This window comes from Pantherophis guttatus, chromosome 2 (genome assembly GCF_059756535.1).
Source record: "Pantherophis guttatus breed Tessera chromosome 2, ASM5975653v1, whole genome shotgun sequence".
Taxonomy (NCBI): Eukaryota; Metazoa; Chordata; class Lepidosauria; order Squamata; family Colubridae; genus Pantherophis; species Pantherophis guttatus.
Genome location: NC_142064.1, coordinates 205,265,538 through 205,287,646, shown reverse-complemented (window position 1 = coordinate 205,287,646; position 22,109 = coordinate 205,265,538). Strand labels below are relative to the sequence as shown.

Genomic DNA, 22,109 nt, shown 5'->3' with positions numbered 1-22,109 from the left:
ACAACTGGAAAGGCCGGCGAGACCCGCCCCCACCGATGGTGCGGCGTCCTGCCGCCTTCTCCTCTCCTCTCCGCTGCCGACTACCGTCTCGTTCGCCCGTCCCGCGGAGACTTGGCTGCCGCTGCTGCCGTTCCCACCCTCAATAACTTTCATCCAGGAGGGAGCGGCGGCCGCTCCGTCAATCAGCCGAGCGCCGGCCGAGGGCGCACCAATCGCAACCCTACGCGGTCACGTTCCTGTTGTCCAAAGGCCCGCCCTCCTCTGGGCGTGGCCAGGCGCTATAATATCCCGGCCGGGCTGATAGAAGCCTTCGAGCCGCCTGTAGGCGGTGCGAGTTTCAGGCGGAGGGCGCCGAGCCGCAGGTGTGCCGCGTTAAAGAGCGAGGGCGAGTTCTCCGGCCGCTGCTCTCCCGGCCCCAGCCATGCTGCCCGCCGCTGTCCGAAGGTGGCTGCACAGACCCAAGGTGAGGCTGGAGGAGCTCTTGGCGGCAGCCCCGGGGAGCAGAAGCCGGGTGCCTCTTTCTGCCACCCCAACCCCACCACCTCCCCACTACCCCCTTAGTTGCTGAACTAGGCCTGGAGTCGTCCGTCCCTCCCCCCACTCCACTCCTCCCGCCGGGAGGTCTTTCTTCCCCGAGCGCAACCCGCGCAGCTTCTCCTGGCTTCGATTCCGTCTCTCTCTCTCTCTCTCTCTTTTTTTTTTGGGGGGTGGGGGTGGGACCGAAAGACCGTCTCTGTTCAGGCTCCGACTTGGCGGGAGCTCGGTCTCCTTTTGTGCGAAGGCTGTGAAACGGAGCTTTTCCCTTCGCTGAGTAACCCGAGCGCTGCTTTCTTTTCCCAGCTTTTTCGGCTTCTGCTGGGGAGGGGAGGGGAGGGATGGGCGGCTGCCGTCCGCTTTGATCAATGTGCGTTTCTTTGGAGTCCTTCGGAAACAACGGCGGTTGTTCGTATTCGAAGACCGGACTCTTGTTACGCGAGTGTGCGGGATTGTTAGCTGGGTGTTCCGTCTCTCCCCCCCCCTTTGTCTTGGTCCGCCTCGTGCGGTTTTATAGCCGCGGCGGTGATTAAACCCGGGAGCTCCAGCGGTGCCCGAGACGCGCGGTGTGTCTGCGCTCCCTTCCGGCGGTAATTGTGTCGGGTTAAGTAGGGATCTCTCTTGTTTTTGTTTGTCTTTTTTTTTTTTTTTTGGCTTCTTTCTTGCTCCGTTTATGAGTTGATACTACTCCAGAAAGCTCCAGGATAGCGCCTGTGATGGCCATTGCAGCTCCAACTTTCCCTCTTGTCTTGTCAACCTGATTGATTGGATTTATATGCCGCCCTTCTCCGGAGACTCAAGGCCACTTACAATGCATTAAGCAATAGCATTCATACTTTTGTATATACTTGCTTAGTAGGGCTTTCGCTCCCCCCCACCCAAAGCGGTGTTCTTTTTTATACAGTCAGCTTATTGCCCCCACAATCCGGGTCCTCATTTTACCTACCTCGAAAGGATGGAAGGCTGAGTCAACCTTGAGCCTGGTGAGATTTAAACTTGCAGTAAATAGTAAGCTATTTAACAGCACATTAGTCTGCTGTGCCACCAAGGCTTGGTGTTGCCACCAAGAGTGCTTTAAAAGGGTTCTTCCTCCCTGAGCTCCGTTTCAGCAGTTTGAATTCGGGACCTTGGCTGTCATAGTACATGGGGCTGTTGGTTTGAGCTCCGAGCTTGGCAATTGGGTCGCAAACGTTTCCTCACCGTTGGAGGAGACATAGTTCGTTTTGAGTTGGGTTCAGTATTCCTAATCCTGCAGGAAGCTGTTGAGGCAAGGCTTGTGATTCATACTTGTATCTGACTTTCTGGTATGTAACAAGATATGCTAGTTTTTGAGCAAAAAAAAAAAAAAAAAAAAAAGGAAGGGGGGGAACCAAGTATATACATTACAACAGGCAAACAAATATATACAGCTGAGAAACATTGTATCGATCAACAATTTTTAGCCTAGACCTGTAAAAATTCTGCCTGGGAAGAAGTCTTACATTCTGCCTTTTGTACAAAAAAAAAAAAAAAAAAGTCTCAGAATAGTTGCCTACAGAGGGAAGATCTAGGCTGACTCTGGGTGGAGCGGAGAAGTTGAGTTTGTGTGAGTTGTCTTGCCGCATCACTTCTTTAGATGAAGGTGTGAGTGCAACAGGCTTTACAGGGAGCATTACCGACTATTGGTTGGCAAGAGAATGGCTTCCTGCGGATTTATTTTATGACTCACTTTCCACTCAGGCTTGAATTTTGCAAGATATAATTTGAGAAGTATACTATACACTTGGTAGACCTGTAAAGTTTGCCATATGGCGTGTAAGCTGTAAATTGCATTGCGTTTCTGTAGTTTATGGTAATTTGTCCACCTCGTGTGCCACCCACCTTGCCCAGCATTATCATCTTTTCTGCAGATGCATCAGTCTTCATATCAAAAGTATAAAGGTTTGTTTTGTTTCTTACTTGCAGTGAGCATTCTGGCTTGATTTCTTCTAGTAACAAATGGTTGGTTTTTCAGCCAGTGTTTCTGATGAATCTGAAGCAATCTCCTCCTTAGCTCAAGGGAGTTAACCCTCTTCTTCTTGCACAGAGCCCATCCTTCACATCTGAACATCATAATGGAATTCCGCTGAGTTGACTATCTTAAATTTTGCCTTGATTGAAATATCTCAGTCTTCCAGGAGGATATCTATGACACCAAGGGCCTTTTTTTTTCATCATTTTTGTTCTTTTCTGATTTTTTTTTTTTTTTGCACCATCCCTATCAATTCTGGAGCCTTATGGGAGTTCACATAAATACATCTGCAAGAAATGTGTAAGCAGCAAGAGCCAGGATGGCTCAGATAGTTATCCGTAGAGTTACCAGGAGTCAAGTAGGATTTAATAGAACCTAACAATAGCAACACATGGCATTGGAATCTTAAAGAGCCACCAAGAGTACAGAAAAGTGCAACATGACAGCATGGTTTTATACCAGAACTTTTTCTCTCTTTGTATTCCTGATTTACACTCATGCTGGAATTCATATAACTAGTTATTCAAGTATTGTTTGATTTAAGATAACTGGGTTTCACCCGACATCAAAGGAATGCATCAGTTGAACTTCATGTATGTGCCAACACAATCTCTTCCCAGTTTGGTATCTTCTGGACCTGTTGGGACATCAAGTCTCTGAACTCCTAGGCAGCATGCTCAAAGGAGGGTGTTGGGGAAGTTTTTTCAACACAGTCTATAATTTGTTTTAGCCATGCTGTGGCTTAAGGAGAACCTGTTTAATACTGAGTAACGCTATGCCTGAGCATTATACTTTGAATGTATATGGGAGCGACATGTTTTTCCATAATATATTAACCTCTTCCTTTCAGTTTTTATTTTCTATATGTGTTGATTTTAATTTTATTGGCATGGAGGACTGTGCTGTATCAGACCTTCACTAAATTACTGTGCATATTAGACAAGTTAATTGTTTTATTAAAACATGGAGTTTACAGAAGTTTAAATTATGTTTAATCTTTAATTTATTTACATCCTACTCTTATAACGGTTGAAAATCAATCCAGTTATGTTGTCACTAAATTTTAGTGGGGTAAACAGGATGCTTTGGGAATCACAAATTGAGGGTGTAAGCCATTGTGGGTTGGGTGTGTGTTAAACAATCCTGTTCTGAAAAAATAAATCAGTGATTATATGTAGTGTAAAAATGATATCAGTTGTATGGTATCAAATTGAATCAGTTGTGTGATATCAAATTGAATTCTGTTTTTCTCGCCATGTACATGTAGACATCCAAACTAGACTGTGTTGTTTCTCCGTGTCATATAATATATGTGGGTATATGCATATTTATTTATTTATTTAGTTAGTTAATTAGTCAGTCAGTCAGTCAGTTAGTGTATATATACACTATATGTAGTGTATATTGGAGGTGGTGACCCTTTGAGAGCTGTATGCAATGAAATTTCATTTTAATGTATGCCAATTAGTGTACATTCAAAGTGACAATAAAGTTATTGTAAGTCTATAAGTCTAGGTTCTAAAATGAGCGTAGCTTATTGCTGCCATTAGGAAGACAGGCATGTTTTCCTGCATTAAGTTGCCATTTTATCAATCTAGGTACATAGGAGAAAAAGATTTGATGTAATTGTCACAACTTGACTGTACTCCAGTAGTTCAAACATTAAAGTTTCCATTTTCTTGAGTTCTGTCTATACCACGCTTTCCACAGTTTCCAATTGGTAGATTCCCTTGCTTTTTTTTTTTTTTGTACGCCTCCCACCCATGCCAGGGAAACAGGCACAAAGCTCTTACCTTTCCATGGAGAGGCCTTTGAGGACATGATGCGTCTGTTGATAGACCTTATATGTGGACTTCTATACATTGACTCCCCCCCTCCTCCCCCCCCCGTATTTGACACCTTTCTGTTTGGGGAAAGGAATGAGCAGCAGACGGGGATAGCCATGATTCTTCTTACCTGCAGGTGCCAGGGTGACTGTTTCCCTGGTCTTCATTAGATTTATGTCATTGGCTGGTGGTTAAACTAGGAAGTTGAAGAAAAACATCCTGGAAGAAGGCAAACCACTTCTGCATTATTAATAAGAAAACCACATGAGCTCATCCATGAAGTCACTACGAATTATATTTTACTCAAAGAAATCAGCTTCTTTCCTCAAGACTTGTGGTCACCACTGTTGGTATGTATTGTGAGCAGCGTCCCACAAAAACTTGCTTTGCCCAGTAACCAAAACAAGTTTGGGGTCATCATACAGTAGCTCCTTCCCAAAGTCTCATCCTCATGCCGAACAGTTCAAAGGGAACTATGAAGTAGTTTTCTTGTTCCATGGTTTGGACCAAACAGAAGCCCTGTGAAAGATCTTTGCAATACCAACCCTCTCCAAATCACTCAGAAGACTCAGAAGAGGTCAGCAGAAGAGAGAAACTTAACTTAAAACATTTGTGGATATCTGCATCCTACATTTTTAATGATCTTTAGCTGAAAAGATCAAAGGTTTTCAGTGAGTTGCAAAGCTCAGAAAGAGAGAGGGTACAGGTAGCCCTCGACCTAGGACCACAATCAAGCCCAACATTTCAGTTGCTAAGCAAGACAGTTGTTAAGTGAATTTTGCCCCATTTTACAGCCTTTCTTGCCACAATTGCTAAGTGAATCACTGAAGCTGTTAAGTTAGTAACATGTTTGTTAAGTGAATCCGGCTTCCCCATTGACTTTGCTTGTCAGAAGGTCACAAAAGAGGATCACATGACTCACATGACTCATAAATATGAGCCAGTTGCCAAGCATCCAAATTTGGATCACGTGACCCTGAGGATGCTGGAACGGTTGTAAGTGTGAAAAATTGTCATAAGTCTCTTTTTTTCAGTGTCATCGTAACTTCAAACAGACACTAAATGAACCTTTGTAATTTGAGGATCACTTGTATTTTATTGCTGAGCACTTTTAGCCAAAGAATGTCAGTGTTCTGAGTAAGGCACCCATTGAAAGCATAACTCCGAGGCAGGTAGATTCCTCAAAGGATATGTTTATTGGATACATCATATCGGTATAGTGGGTAAAAACCAACTCTGACAGTTCCCACAGTTTCCACCTAATTAAAAGAATCAACCCCCCCCTCCCAGATGTCACCAGTCACATTGTCCAATGAAAATGGAAGGCAGGCTCTTCTCTTTCAACAGCCATCTGTTTCAATGACCTTGGTTCCCACAAGAAAGCATTTTGTTTTGACTAGAGCCTGGCTATCTACTTCCTCCATTCCTCCACCGTCTCTGGCTTCATGGCAACTATGAGGCAGCACAAGATGGCTTCAGCCAGGTTCGCTTCAGAGTTGACAAAGACCTTCAGATTTTCTGGCAATCTTTTCAGGATTTCATTATCATGGGCCTCCTCTATAAATATCCTGAGCTGAGTCAATATTTTTTATAAGTTGTGTAATACTTTTAGCTTGGTTTTAAACTCATAATGTCATTGAAGGTTAAAATAAGGTTTGCTTAACAAGGAGCCCTTTTTGAAAATAATTGATTTAACCTTTTAGCTCTTTGCAATAAAAGGATCCCTCAGCAGCTTTTTCATTGAGTTTATTCTAGGGTTAAATAATTACATACTAACCCTTGTTCTTTATCCAGTCTTCCTCAAACATTAGCCCAAGTATATGTTGAATGGCATCTGACCCTTTTCTAATGTTCCTAGATTTAATGTTAATAATTATTTGTGATATTCCACCTAAAGGAATGTCTGGATACAAATATTTTCAACATAGTATGTCTAATAATTTTGTTGCGTATAAAACACCAGGAACAGAAAATAGGTCACCATTGTGATGTCTGGATGAAGTAAAGTTTATATATAATTAGCTGAGCATGTATCTTCCACATTATAGTGTTTCATCATGTTTTTCCAGTAACATGCTTTGTATTTGTTAACACAACATTGCTAAAAGGCCATTTGCATATATCTTAGTGCTGAATTCTGTTAGCTGTTGTATTTTGCAGACTGTGTAAGATTTTATACATAGTCTCTTGCTATTATTTTCCTGCATCATGATTTTTCTTAAGGGAAAGTAACTTTTTAATTTTTTTATTAATACTTTTTTAAAAAAATATACTAAATTATAAAAAGAGGCAAAACTAAAAAAGTATAAAAATGTATATTTACATTTATCAATAAACTGAGGCCATAATTTGTTACAATCATCCATGACGGATCTATATTAATCCAGCAAACCACTAAATAGTTGGAAGTGCTTGTTTGGAGAAAAGGAACTTGTTCCGAAAGTATATAGACTTATTTCACATATGCTAAGACATGGTTTCATTAATGATAGTTTGTATAAATATAATTGTGACTTATTTAATAATCAAATAAACCAGAACTGTAAACAATACTTTGCAAACCACAGCGGCTAGGTACACATAATAGGTTTAAGCCAAACTGAACCTAGTCATGCGCAGATTTTTAGTATTTGGATGCTGTTATCTGATGACGTACAGATGGGGACACTGCATGTTGATTTAATTATACTGGATAGCCAAAAGATTCTGATCATCACACCTTAAGTCCAGCTTCCTGTGTCAGTCATAAGAATGAATGTGTGTAATTCAAGTTATTCAAGAAATAGTATAGAGGCTGAATTGGTCAAACTGACAGTCTTGTTATACAGGTCAGTGTAAAATCTGGTTTGATGACATCATTTGTGGTTATGACAATAGCTCAATAAATGGTCCAATAAATGGAAAATTTGAGCTGAACACAAAAAAGTAATAAACTGCATAAAAGGTTCAGTCTACTGCATTCTGTGTAGCTTTTATTTCAAAAAGGCTGTGGATTTGGAATGAGTGCTGTATAAAAGACATGAAATGGATCAGGACAGGAGAAAATTGTTATTTATTTGTACATACCTATTTGCAGCCCCTGGTTGTTGGAAAACAAGTTATAACAAATATAAAGACAGGTTGCTGTTACTGAATAAGCACATTTTTTTAGGTTTTTACCTGTGTAGGAGAGATAGAAAGATTTAAAAGATCAGAATATGGAAAAAAACTCATGGAGGAGCAAACAGTGAATATCAAGACCAAAACTTCTTAGAACCAAAATAGGTGCTACTTTAGTTGCTTTAAAGTTAGAATTGAATATTTGAAGTGGAATTGGTTGATCATGTGCCATCAAATCATTGTTGACTCTTAGTGATCATATAGATGGACTTTCTCCAAGATATTCTGTTCCTCATCTGAGTCCTTCAGGTTTTCAGATATGCATCCATTGCTACTGTAATTGTGTCTTGTTGCTGGTCATCCTCTTCTTCTCTTTCCTTCTCTCTTTTTCCAGCATTATATACACTTCTCCAGAGAGTGAGTTTTTCACATAATATGCCCAAAGTAGGATAATTTGAGCCTAGTCATTTGAGACTTCAGTGAGAACTCTGAGTTAATTTGTTTGATCATCATTTGTTTGTTTCCTTGGCTATCCATGATATTCTAAACCGCATTGTCCATTCCAATACCAAAATTCAAAAGTGTCAATATTCTTTCTGTTGACCTTCTTCAAGGTCCTAAACTCACTTCCATAGAGTGTCACAGTATCTCAATATTTTGAGCCATTATCTGCACTACAGTATTCTGATCTTTGTAGATATTAGAATAATTTCTAATAGATATTAGAAAACCTTTTCCAAGGTTTTCATTGCTATTTGACCAAGTCCTGGTCTGCAGAGTATTTCCTAATGATTGGTTCCTTTACTATTGAAAGATGGAAGCTATCCAGCTCTTTCATATCTTAATTTGTCAATTCTAAGACTGGCTTCTGTATCTCTTATCATCTTCTTTATATTTAATCTTACTAACTGTGCTCTTTGACTTTCAGTAGAGTTGCAGATTGTTTGCACTTCAATAATCAGAATACTGCTAGTGCATGTTCCTTCCTCCATTTTAAACTGTGCTTATCATCTTCCAATTCAGGTTACCTCAATACTGTATATATTCAACACACAAAGACAGAATGTACTATACAGCTATCTGCCATCCTGGAGCCAGTCTGTTTCTCCATATTTCAGACTGTGGCTTACCAACCTATCTACAGGTTTTGCATTAGGAGAGTGTGATATTCTGGGCTTCCCATTTTTCTAAGCACATTGCACAGCTTTGCATGATCAACAAATGAAAGCTCTTTCTATAATCAATGAAGCGCATATTTGCTTCTATTTTTTTGTATTCATATTTCAAATATTTATTCCCTAAGTGTAATCTGACTACATTTGTGTGCCATCTGGACTTTTGGCAGGGGTCTGTTCTCGGAGCTTTCTGTTTAACTGCTGGACGTTTCATTAACAAACTAGGTGACATCTTCAGCGGGGTCTGCGTCTGGACTTTCTCAACAGGTTAGGGTCCCATGTAAAACATATTCTGGTAGTTAAGCAGAATACCAACCAACCAGAATATCTACTGTATCTCTATGGCCAGCTAAAGACCATAGTGAAGAATGGATGAAATAACACTCCATAATTAAAACAGAGTTAAATATAACTAAGCCTTCATCTAGAATGTATTAACTCCCACCTTTCTGGCCAAACTATTGCTTTAAGTTCCTCTGCCTTGTCTGAATTCAGCTTCAATTTACTGGCTTGTGTTCAGTCTACAGAGTATTCCTGCAACTTTGCATGATTTTAAGGAAGATAAATGGAGTTGTGAGCCATCAGTACTTCTCTGTTCCAAGACAACTTCTCTCAGAGTCATATAACCCTGCAGAATACTGCCTTGGTACTGAAAGATGTTGAAATATATTGGTTAATGAATAGGGTCAAATTTCTCTTGTCATGCCAAACAGGCCACATATTAAACTGAAGATATTTCAGTGTCAACAAAAAGTGAGGAATCAATTTATAATAGATTCAGAGAATCCCAGTCCTCCAAAGTTATCTTGATTAGCAATGCTGCAACACATATATCTTGTCCAAAAGAGATGTATTTGTACTTGGATGATGGCATTGTAATTTAAATCAGGGTGCTAAGATATTATTCCCACCTACATAGACACATTTATAACCTTAGGAAACTAGTCAATCTATACATTCTCATTTTGTTGTAATGATTGAGGAGAAACAAGTGGACAGATGTTAAGTGGGCCTCAGGAACTGCAACCTATCCTACAACACCCATTCCAGAGGCACTGAAACTAAAACTGTATGGGACAATCCATATGAGTGTTATCCTCAAAGTGTTTCACGATCAGATGTGAAGGTCTAAGCAAATCTGTCCCAAAATTTTAACATCTCAGCAAAAATCCTGTTTAAGAAGTCCACATTTCCCACCCAGAGAAGTTTTACTGGAAGAGGCTAAGTATGGAGATGTAATCTCTCTTGGAGTCTTACAAGGTCTTTTAGCATCACCTCCTTTCTGATTGGAATCTTTGGCTAAGAACTGCTACATCCCTTACCTGGCTTTTTATTATGGAATCTAATGTCTTTCTGGGAGCTGACTTTTTAACCAACAAAACCAAATTACTATTCTCGGTTTCTGGGGGGAAAATTAAGCAGTCTGTGACTCATAACAGATCTTAGATTGCAAGGAGTAAGCCTATGTAAAAATCCTAATGGAATTCCAGTCAGGCTTAGCTTTAGTAGATTTGACTTTTCAACCTGTACCATTTCTCTGGGTTTTTATTTAATAATTATGTGAACTCAAGGGGTGTCATCAGCTAAATGAGTAGAATTAGTTGGCTAGTGATTGCTACAAGTGCAGTGTTTGTACTTATGAGAACATCCTTTTTTTTTTTTTTTTTTGGTTAAAGCTTCCTGCCTTCCCAAGCATGTGGTATGACTTTATACCAAAAGGATGGGCACATCCTGAAATTGCATTATAATTTATCTTGACTCTAAAATGCCACTACAAAGTCAACTATTTGAAAATGATTACTACACTGTGCAAATTTACAATCCAACCCAGTTAGTTCCTTGTCATCTGTTTTTGATATTCTTAATCATACTAGAGGGAGGAAAGGAAATTCTTGCTAAACAATGATGCTATTCTGTCTGTGTGACCTTGCGCCTTTCTGCATTTGTGTCTAATCATGATACAAAAATGCTCTGGATACTTCTCTCTCTCTCTCTCCCTCTCTCTCTCCCCACCCCCTCTAAGTCTCCAAAAATTGCCTTCACCTCCTTTCCAGCCTATGAACAAGTTAGTTAATGGGAAAAACCCCAGGCCAAGAAGTTTAGATATGTAAAAGTTAAAGAAAACTGTTTGATTTTGATTTGTCAATAAAATCCAATCTGTTGATCTAGATAATGAGCAGGCAGAGACCATTAAAACCTAGGAAATTTCAAGAACTTTAACAAAGTCAGGGTGCCACTTTTTTTTGCTTTGTTTAGCCTTGTTTGTCAAAGGAGGAACAGCAACATCTCCCAAGCTGTTGCAAACAAAGTAAGCAGGACATTGTGGGAAAGTTTTAGAGAACCCCTTGAGGGAGGCAGAAAGCCCAGTTCACCATATCCTAGAAGATATATAGGTAAGTTCATATCACATTTAAATTATCTTTGTTGAAATAGTGCTTTTCCCACACCCCAATTCAACAATAGCTCTGCTGTGTTAAACTTCGTTCTGTAGTACTTAAGAAGAAATTCAGAAGACCGATAGCAAAGAAGGGCTTACTAGCTATTTCAGCCTGTTGTAGATATGTTCCAACTTTCTGGTCAGCCCCTTCTTCCTTCATTTTGTTATTGTCTCTTAGAGCAACCAATGAAAAATAAAGGAAATTACTTGCCAGGACTTAGAATAGCATGGTTATGAAATATTCTAATTCTATGACATACTTATTATGTGTGTGCATGTACCTTCAGGTCTGTGTTTCAATGCTGATTCCTGGTAATTGCCTGGACTAGTCCTGGCAGTTTTCTGGGCAAGATTTTCAGAAATGATTTGCTCTTGCCTCCTTCCTAGGTCTGAGAAGGAGTGACTGGACCAGAATCACCAACTGACTTTGTGCTTAAAGTGGAACTAGAACTCAGTCTCCTGGTTTCTAGCCTGGATCCTTAGCCACTGCACAAAGCTGCTCTTATTAAATATGGTTTGTCGCACAGTCAGCCAGATGTTTAGACAAGATTTGACATTTTTATCTACCTATTGAGTCCTTCCGAAGGCCTAGAGATAGGCAGATGTTGATGTTTAATGGTGATATCTATTATATCTATTATATTTTTATTGTTTCTTCCTCTTGTACATTTGTTTACTTCTTTTATTGTTTCTTCCTCTTGTAAAGTTTGTTTACTTCTTGTTATTTCCAGTTTTGTGGAGGTAGTCACTGTTTAGTTTTCTGTTTTTCTTTGCTTTAGCAGATGGGTTGCACTTTAATTTAGTAGTGGGAGAAAGCTCTCTGTCTAAGTTAGACAATTCTGTCACTTTAAAAAAGACAATCTTTTAAAATCTGTGGTGCTGACTTTGCTTGTTCTGATCCAGTGTCATTTGGAGAATGCTGTATATTGGAAAAGGGTTAACTTTTCTGTGCTGAGTAAGAAATAGTTTTGGTGGCCCTAGAACATTTTTAAGATTAGGCCTACACCCTCTTATTTGTTTTGCAGAGGGAGAGGTACAGCATGAAAAACAAGAAGGCAAATAGCTTACAAGGAAATTTAAGAATTAGTACTCTACTACATTTACTGTACTAGTTATGGTGATGTGCTTAAGATAAATAGGAAACACAGCCCCATTCACTGAGGTTTCTTAGTTATTATTTGTACAGCTCTTTGGCCTTGTTAAGGTACAATCAGAATTATTTTTTCCCAGGGAGGTGAAGATCCTTAAAAAAAGGTTCTATAAACCGTATCTAGTAACCACTGTATATGGGCTTTGTTTACACGGGCAGAAAAAACATTGTACTGGAAGTATTATAATGGTTTCTACTTTCTTAAAGAATGCCATTATAATTTATATTATATCTGTCCTTTGCTCCAATGAAGAGGAATAGAGTTTATTTAATGGCCATTAGGATACTCAATTCCCTTCATGGATTATTAACTTGCAATAGTGAAGGGGCTTGCACAGCTTAATAATGTGTTCAGAAAGATTAGGTCATATTGTAGACAGGATGGGATGAAGATCCACTGGAGACAAAAAGAAGAAACACTTCCAGTATTCTGCCAAACAAACAAAATGAACATTCAGAAAACAGGACAATGAAGTAGACCAGAATGGTTCACTTCATATCAGAAATTGTATTGAAGACAAGAAAATCATGGAAAAATGCAGCTGCTATTTTTGTTGAAAAGGAATGGATCAAAGTTGAATACTTACCATAAATGCAATCCCAAAAATGATAAAATGACCTCAAATGGAATTCTAGGTAAATTAATTAACATCTGATCTACATCTGTACTCCAAGTATAGGTGTAATTCAGGCAATATTTTTTTAAATCAATAAATAAAACAGAACTTGAAAAGATCTCTTGCAAAAGTTTGAGCTACTCCCATTCTCAAAACAGACTTCATACTAATTGTAGCTAGAATAGTATCTTGAATGATAAGAAAATTTGGGCTTGGTGCAGATATTAAATAGGACACCACTATCTAGAAGACACCTCTACTCAGGGACATCACTAGATGGACAACACCAAAATCAAACTCTCTTTTTTGTTCTGTAAGCAAAGACAGATAAATTCTATAAGTCAGTGAAAACAAGACCTGCTCAGATCATAACCTATCGCAAAATTACAATTCAAAACAAAACAAAACCCTCCAAAACCGACAGACCAATCAAGCTATGAGCTCAACATTATATGAATGTTGAAAGTAAAGGTTTAATGGACTTAATTTGATAGACTGTGTGAAGAACTATTGACTAAAATCTGTAACTTCATTAAAATGAAGTGAACAAAAATATCCCAAAATGCAAAAAGTAAAAAAAAAAAGAAGAAGCAAAATGGTTGTCTGCTAAACCATCAAAAGTAACTGAAAAAATGTGGTAAGCAAAAGACAAATAACCACAGAGCAAAAATTGTTCAATTAAACATCGAGTTCTACAGAAGATAAAGAAGGAATAAGAAGATGTATTTAAATAAACAGTGCAAAAAAATAGAATGGGAAGGACAAGAGATTTATTAAAGAAAAGTACAGAAATCAAGTAAGCCCATATACAAAAATGAATGTGATAAAATATGAAAGCAAAATTGTATTGCAAAAGGAAGAAAGAAATTAGAGATGGTACAAATGTGTTGAAGAACTTTATCAAAAAGTTTCTAAAACTGTTGATCTAACTGAACTAGAAACAGATATACCAGAAAGTGAAGTTAAAGGGACTCTAGGAAATTTTGCAAATAATGCTGCAGAGTTGATGATAAAGCAGCAGAACTGTTTAAAATTTTACCAAATCATGCTGTTAAATTGGTGTCTGCAGTTTGTAGGCACCAACCCAGCAGCAGACCAAAGAAATGAAAAAATAATTTATATTCCAATACTAAAAAAGTACAGTGTTGTGTTCAACTTATTGAACAATTGTATTTATCTCACATGGTAGTTTTATATACTAGTAAGATAATGCTCAAGCTTTTGCAATCTAGACTTCAACAGTACATGGGATAAAAACGGTACAAAGTACAAGTTGGATTCAGAAGATGCAGGAGTACCTGAGATCATATTGCTAACTTCCAAAGAATAATGGGAACAGCAAAGCTCATTTTTCTTAATAGATGATAGTATAGAAAAACTTCCAGTGGTGTTCGACCACAACAAATTTTCAGTAGTCTTCAAAAACATAAGAAAAGCAGGCCTATTGAATTTGTATGGTGACCAGTTAGATTGGAATAATGGAACAATTAAATAATTTCAAATTGTCTTAAAATTGTGAAAAGAACTAATGTTAGTTTATTTGTTTGGCTTGCCTACAGAACATACTACAAGAAATAGAAACTGGAATTAAAAATGCTAGGAGAAACCTCAACAACCCAGACTGGTGGCTGGATGTTAGGAGTACTTATGAAGTCTCTTTTGAAGATAACAAAGGGAGGTCAAATGTGGCATGATGATCAATAGTAACAAAATGACAATAACAAAAAAGATAAGATTATAATAACAAGCAGTGTCAACTCAAAGCAAACAGTGGAAACGAAGTTGAATTAATAACAGATCTTTTTTTTGTAAAAAATCAAAAGTTCAGAAACACAGTAATTGTAGCCATGAAATAAAAACATGTTGCTACTTGGCAAAAACAAAGTCAGATTGAGACAAATCATTCATATTTAGAGACATCAGACTGACAAGATTATATACTGTCAAGGACGTGGTCTAGATTTCACAGCTGTGTAACACTTAGGAAAGCCCTGTGAGAACACGAACAAAGAAAGATGTATTCCTTTGAATTATAATGCTGCAGACAGTTTTTGAGAATACTTCAAGAAAAAACAAAATAATTTAGTATTAGAAGGAGTAAAACCAAATGGCTGACTGGAAACACTAATATTGAAAAGTTGGACACATAATGCAGAGGCAAGAAAGATGTTTGAAAAATCAAGGACAACGCAAACAAAAAGTTGATGGGAGAAAAGATGACAAGATACCAACACTAGTGACATAAACATGAGCATACCAGACCTCAAAGAAGCCGTTACTGAGAAACTATCCTCACAAAATTATCTCTGTCAGCTGACAAAGAGTCAGAAACAACAAGAACACGGTGCTTAGTATGAATGACTGAGTTGATTAAATGTTAGCAGTCCTTGAGAAATAGCTACTGTAGCTATTGGTCTGTAGCAAGAAAAAGGAAGTGTTTTGTGTTTTTAAAGATTCATTATGACATGACTTAACTTGGGAAACAACCTATTTTGTTTTTGTTTACCAAATTTCTACCCTGTTTTACCATTACAAACAACCCAAATCTCCCCATCTGAATAGAACAAAGCAGCCGATTAATGGGGCTGTATTGTCATTTTGTTTATTGCAGTGATAGAAAACCTTCAGACCTTTGAACATAACACATTAATAGTCCTACCTGTTAGTGGAACCTGAGTGAAAAGCTAGGGTTCATTTCTGTCTGAGATTTGAACTGCATCTCTTCTTTGGAATGGGCTCAAAGGGATAACAGATGTTATCCCTTAGCTGTTACTGTCTGATTTCAGTGCAGTATTTTCAAACTTCAAGCTTGATCCCAAGGTTAATCTGCTGTTATGAACTAAACTGGTAATAATAATTTTCATATCTTGTTCCTTCTGCCTCTTCTCCTATTACTATTCTTATTTATAATACTATATTGCATTTTTTACACTGCCTAACTTATGGCAACTCTGAACAGATTAAAAACACTCAGAACAATAAAATAATGCAATAATAGAAGCAAAGAACAAAGGTGGCACAAACCAGACAACAAGCAAAGTAATCTCACATTACTCAGAAAAGATTTCAGTTACCTTGCCAAAGCTCTGTATGAAGAGCCAGGGCTTCAAGGCTCTCCAAAATACCAGCAGTGCAGAACCCTCCTGGATCTCGAGGGGATCTTTATTCCAGAAGGCAGGTGCTACAGCAGAGAACATCTGCTTCTGATAGATAACATTGTTTTAATCAAAGGAACCTAGAGCACATCAACTCTGCCAGATCTAATTGGTCAGGCAGATACTATGGAAGAAAGGCATTCCTTCAAGTAATCAGGCTGTTTGCCATGTATAGGCAACTACCAACATCTTGAATTATACCCAGAAGCAAACTAGTAACTAATGCAACTTGCAAAGTAAAGGTGTTACATGGGCATACTGAGGCTTGCCCATCATTATCTGTACCTCTGCATTCTGGACCAGTTAAGCTTGTATATGAACTTCAAAGACAGCCCTACGTAGAGCTCATCAAGCCATGAGCTGACCAAGGCATGAGTGATTGTCTCAAGGGCTTCCCAATTTGGAGAGCTTTCAACTCATACAGCTGATGCAAAGGCCTTTCTGTCACAACCTCCATTTGCTCAAGGAGTAACAGTTGTGGGTCTAGGAAGGCCTCCAGACTGTGCACCACTCTTGAATGGGGAAGTGCTACTTTGTTCAGAATTATAGTGTAGGTGGAACATTTCTATCTCAAGTCACTTGATCTTGGTAGGATTAAGTCAGAGATAGTTCTTCCCTATTTATACCCACAAAATGTCCAGGCACTAGGACAGAATATCAGCAGCCCCATTTGACCAGCCCACCATCAAAAGATATAATTGTATGTCATCAATGTATTGATGATACCAAACCCCAAACCAGTGGATAATCTTATGCTAGATAACCTAGGGCTGTGATGGCGAACCTATGGCATGCGTGCCACAGGTGCATGCATAGCCATATCAGTGGGCACGCCAGCTCAGTTCTGGCATACATGTGCGTGCCAGCCAGCTAATTTTCGGGCCTTCTGGGCCCACCAGAAGTAGGGAAACAGGCTGTTTCCTGCCTCCGGAGGGCCTGGGAGGGTGTGTGGAAGGCCCGTTTTTCTTTCTCACCTGGCTCCTAGAGAGGCTCTGGAGGCTGGGGACAGCAAAAAAGTCACTTCCTGTTCCACCGGGCATTGGGAAATGGGCCGTTTCAGGCCTCTGGAGGGGTTGTTTTCCCCTTCCCAGATGCATAGAGGGGACCTGGAGCCAGGTGAGAAAGAAAAACCATCCCAATGATGCCTTGGAAGTGATGTCCCAGTGCCTGGAGGCCGTGCGGGTCTGGATGGGAAGAAACAGGCTTCGACTCAACCCTTCCAAGACCGAGTGGCTGTGGCTGCCGGCGTCCCGATATAGCCAGCTGGCGCCATCGCTGGTTATTGGGGGCGAATCACTGGCTCCCACGGAAAGGGCTTGTAACTTGGGCGTCCTCCTGGATGCACAGCTGTCTTTAGAAGAGCATATGACGGCCGTGGCCAGGGGGGCCTTCTATCAGGTTCACCTGATACGCCAGTTGCGCCCCTTTCTAGATCAGGACTCCTTACGCACGGTCATTCAAGCACTCGTCATTTCTCGTCTGGACTGTTGTAACGCTCTCTACATGGAGCTTCCCTTGGGGTGCACCCGGAGGCTCCAACTGGTGCAGAATGCGGCTGCGCGGGGGATTATGGGAGCGACGGGGCGCTCTCATGTGACTCCTCTCCTGAGCGAGCTGCATTGGCTTCCGGTGGACTTCCAGGTGCGCTTCAAGGTGTTGGTGATCACCTTTAAAGCGCTCCATGGCTTAGGGCCGGGGTACTTACGGGACCGTCTTCTGCCACCAATTGCCTCCCACCGGCCAGTTCGCTCTCACAGAGAGGGCCTCCTCAGGGTGCCGTCAGCCAGACAATGTCGGCTGGCGACCCCCAGGGGGAGAGCCTTCTCTGTAATGGCTCCTACCCTCTGGAACAATCTACCCCCAGAGATACGAATGATCCCAGACCTCCGGACTTTTCGTCGGGCCCTTAAAACCTATTTTTTTCAGTTAGCCGGGCTGGCCTGATTTTATATTGGTTTTAAAATTGATACTGATTTTAATTGAAATGTTTTAAATTATGGGCCAAACTTTATTTAATTATTTTAAAACTATTTTAACTTTTGTGTACAAATGTTTTATTTTTGGCTGTTCACCGCCCTGAGTCCGAAAGGAGAAGGGCAGTATAGAAATTTAAATAATAATAAATAATAAAAACTGGTCTACCAGGCCATTGCGTGCCAGGAGCGGGGGGGGGGGAGGGTGTTGCTTGTGCAGGGCAGGGCGCATAAGATTATGGGTGTGGGCACGCGCATGTGCAAACCTCCCCCACCCATCCTCTCTCCTGGCACACGATGGCAAAAAGGTTAGCCTAGCCGACCTAGGGAGAGAGGGAATGGCCTAGGAAGTGATTTATCCCACCCAATTTACACAACTGAAACTAATTGTTGAGAAAGAAAGTGAACCCCCATAAAACCATAACCGCAACACCTAACCCCCAGAGTTGGTTCAGAAAGATATCGGGTCAATGATATTCAAGCTACTGAGAGATCAAGAAGCACAAGGATGGGGGTGGCCACCTCCATTACCATCTCCCTTCCTTCTCTATCACAGGTGATCAATGTCAGTGCTAAATCCCAATCCAAAACCCATCTGAAACTGGTCTACATAATCCATTTCCTGCAGTTGATGAGAGTTCTTATCAACTGCAAACTGACAATCTTCTCAACAACCTTCTCCAGCCTCTTGAGCAGAGGCTGCCTCACCAGCTCTCTCAAAGCAAAAGGTACTACCATCTCATACAAGAAGGCCAAGACCATAGCATGGACCCAATCATGGCTCATCTCTCTGGCCACTTTTACAACCCAGGAATGGGGGTCAAGCTGACAACAGAGAGAACCCTGTCACTTCTTCAGGAGTCACTGGGTAAAACTCATCCCAGGTCATACCACCAGACCATGCCTCAGGCACTGCAGTCTGATCTGCCCAGTTAAATCAGAGTGGATCTGAGCAATTTTATCTGCCAGGTAGCCTGATTAATACTCATAGCAGTTCCACAGATGTTCTGTGGGGCCTTGGATCATCCTAAACAGCTGAATGCCTATCAGTGGACCCTTTTTCAGAAACGTTCTCCACCTTTGTTATACATTACATCATGCCCTTTTAGATTCTGCACGCCCGTTTGCAAGTATATACTGCAAGGTTCTGTAGTCCATTTAGCTTCTTTTATGTTTGTTTTAGTTATATATTAATTTGCATTGCATTCATAGTTCTCCTGTAGTATACATTTAATCTTTCTATTGTGTTGATAAGCTCAGTTAGAAAACTGAGATTGGTTTCTGATACTTGAATTAAGTAGAGATATTGCTGAGCAACCAGCCCTTGGAGAATTTCTGCTCAATGAAATAGTTGCAAAATGTGTAACAAGAAAATTCTCTCCCTTCTGTGCTTGATAGCAGGGTTTCATATCAGGCAAAAGAATGAACCTCTCTGCTGTGCATTCCCAAACAGGCACCAGAATGTTAGACAAGGAGATTATCATGAATTGGGAAACCTGACATATACAAAAGTTCTCTGTCTGAAACACTCTGGAATCCTGTCTTCTCTGGGCTTGTTGCACCCCTCCCCCCAAATGTTGAACCTTTCCCTCCAGCTTGTTTTGAGTCTGCAGCCATATATCCAGTAAACTGTCAACTTTTGAAGGTGTCTATTCTCCGTTCCTTAATTATACAATCATTTTCTCTGGGATAAGAATCAGAGGCTCCTGCCTCAACATCCCATCATCTAAAGTTGAAGACTTTACTCTGTTTGCACGCTATTGACTGACTTAGGAGGAATTATAAATCTTCTTTAATTTATCTTTGTAGGAAAACAAAATAGCTCTAAGCAGAGGAATAAACACGTGAATAGGGCTTTTAAAAAGAGGTGGCACTTTTCTAACTGAAGGCCCATACAGTCCCCATCCTGGAGTAAGATTGCAGGCTGGACTGTTATTTATCGTATGGCACATTCACATCACATTTCAATAAAAACACAAGAAATAAAAGTACAAAATATGAAACATGAAACATAAAGTCTAAAATATTATAAGCATATGTCTAGATTACAGATATAATTTTTGCTTCATTTGTCACAATGAAATGCAGGTTGGGCTGTGTGGGCCTTAATTTAAAAAATTACCCAGATATAGAAAACAAGCACATTGGGGAAAAAGCCAGATTAGAATTCACCTGGCAACTACTTTTCTGTACCAAGGGAGTTTCTTTGTTTATATCAAAGTATACATGCAATTAAGGTGCTGTTGAACATTGATTGTCTCATATTGTATGGCTGTGTATAATCCAGGCTTCTCTTTCTCTCCTCAGCGTTCTGATCCAAGACTGCTGTCACAGTTTTTCTATGCTGATGAACGAGTGACTCAAGTGGTAACAGAAATCAACTGCCTGGATGTAGAGACTGATCCTCAACAGTATCTGACACTGTTAAACCAGTTGCATCTTAGTCAGGTATGTGAATGAGTGAATGTAACTATACAGCGTTCACAAACAGAAGTGGAACTTCCTCCTTGCATTTTTCCTGTATGCCCACATGTATCCCTGCAGAGATTTCTATTTGCCTTTGTCCTGATGGAACTCCAGAACTAGAAGTTATTCCTGTCAAGTAAGAGGTTTATGGCATGAACTGTCATCCTATTTCCTACCACTTCCACTCAAGCTGGACTGCAAACCCTGGTAGTTGAGTAGCCTGACTCATTAATCCACTTAGCCTGTGTCCTTCAAATGGGTTAAATTACAATTCTGATCATACTCAGGGAAACCAACTAAAGGATTGTTATTATGGTTCCCTGCCTAAACAGCCAGGTGTTTAGACTGCAATTGGCATTTTTTCCACCTTTTGAGTCCTTTCCAAGAGCCTGGGATAGATAGATGTTGTTTAATGATATTAAAGGTATTGTCACAGGATGTAAACTGTTCCAAGTAAAGCTGCCTTTTGCAATTGACTGATGGTGATTTTGTCAATGCCAATGGTGTTCAAGTGGTGCTCCAGATGTTTTCGGATTGAATTTGAGACATTAATGTTGTTGTTGTTGGTGTCTTCAAATTAGTGTTAATTCCGGGCAACTGCCTGAACAACTCCCTGCAGTTTTCTTGCCAAGATTTCAAAGTGATTGGTCACTGCCTTTTTACTTGAAAAAACAGTGACTGGTCCAAGGTCACCCAGCTGGCTTTGGAATCAAGGCAAGACTAGAACTCGTGTCTTCTGGTTTCTAGATAGGTGCCTTAACCATTACACCAAACTGTCATTAAAGGTTAATCTGGGTTTTCCTTGTTTCCAGAGTACCAGTTGTGTGGTGCAGCTTGTAATGCACTGAGTGGCAAGAAGAAATATGGACATTTTGCAGCAATGTACAGTGTCTTACTAATTATTTAAAATAATTTTATATTTCCAAAGTAAAATTTTATCTCTTAGCTAAAGGGGAAAAAAGTGACCCATTCTTGCAAATGGTTCAAACTCAATTCTGGATCCTCCCCTTTTCACTGATTTCAGTGTAGGGCAGAGCTGTCAAACTTGTGGGCCGCAGGCTGGATGCATCACACGCCCACACCCGGTTTGGCAAAGGGGGAAAAATTCACGATATGTCACATGACAACGTCATAACGATGCAAGTTTGACACCCCTGGTGTAGAGCATATTACAAGTGCTCTCTTATGGTTTGTTGATTCTTTGTAGCTTTATTAATTTCTAGCTCAAATGCAGGGCTATGAATTTGCCCTTCAGTATGGATCTGAGAAGAATGGATAACTGTCTATTGATATGTTGGGAATGTCAAATATATTTTTAGAAAAAGTAGAAACATTTCTTTTCTTTCTGGCAGGCTGAATTACTGGCTATCATAGAACAGATCATGGAGGAATGTATCCCCAAGGAACGTCATGGTCGTGACTATGTCATCAAATTCCCTGAAGACCTTCTAGTGGACAACTTACGGAACCATATGTTGTTTGCTGCTGAGGTGAGTCATGGAAGGAAGACACTGAGATGCCACCATAGCTAAAAAATATGCTCTGGTAAAATCAAATGTCTCCTATTTTTGTATTGTGTTTAATATATAATGTAAATGGAGTTGTACTCAGATATAAAGCACTTGAGTGACCATTCTCTCTGATAATCTGGTTTTGCTGTTCCAATATCCACCTTCTGTTTTTTTTT

At 40.0% G+C, this 22,109-nt stretch overlaps 1 protein-coding gene across 3 annotated transcripts in view; it reads left to right on the top strand.

Moving 5' to 3' along the window:
* Positions 1-238: 238 nt before the first annotated feature.
* The window catches only part of ZFYVE28 (zinc finger FYVE-type containing 28), a 33,948-nt gene continuing 12,077 nt past the window's right edge, over positions 239-22,109 (top strand). For 2 of the 3 annotated variants that reach the window (XR_015732611.1, XM_087887636.1), the window contains exons 1-3: positions 239-463; positions 20,264-20,404; positions 21,775-21,912. Coding sequence is in view for 2 of the 3 variants with exons in the window: in XM_087887636.1 (XP_087743762.1) it covers positions 422-463; positions 20,264-20,404; positions 21,775-21,912 (321 nt within the window). In the remaining variant the exon portion in view is untranslated. Of the gene's footprint in view, positions 464-18,512; positions 18,685-20,263; positions 20,405-21,774; positions 21,913-22,109 lie in introns of those variants that run through there. The other variant, XM_087887637.1, reaches the window with a different exon arrangement.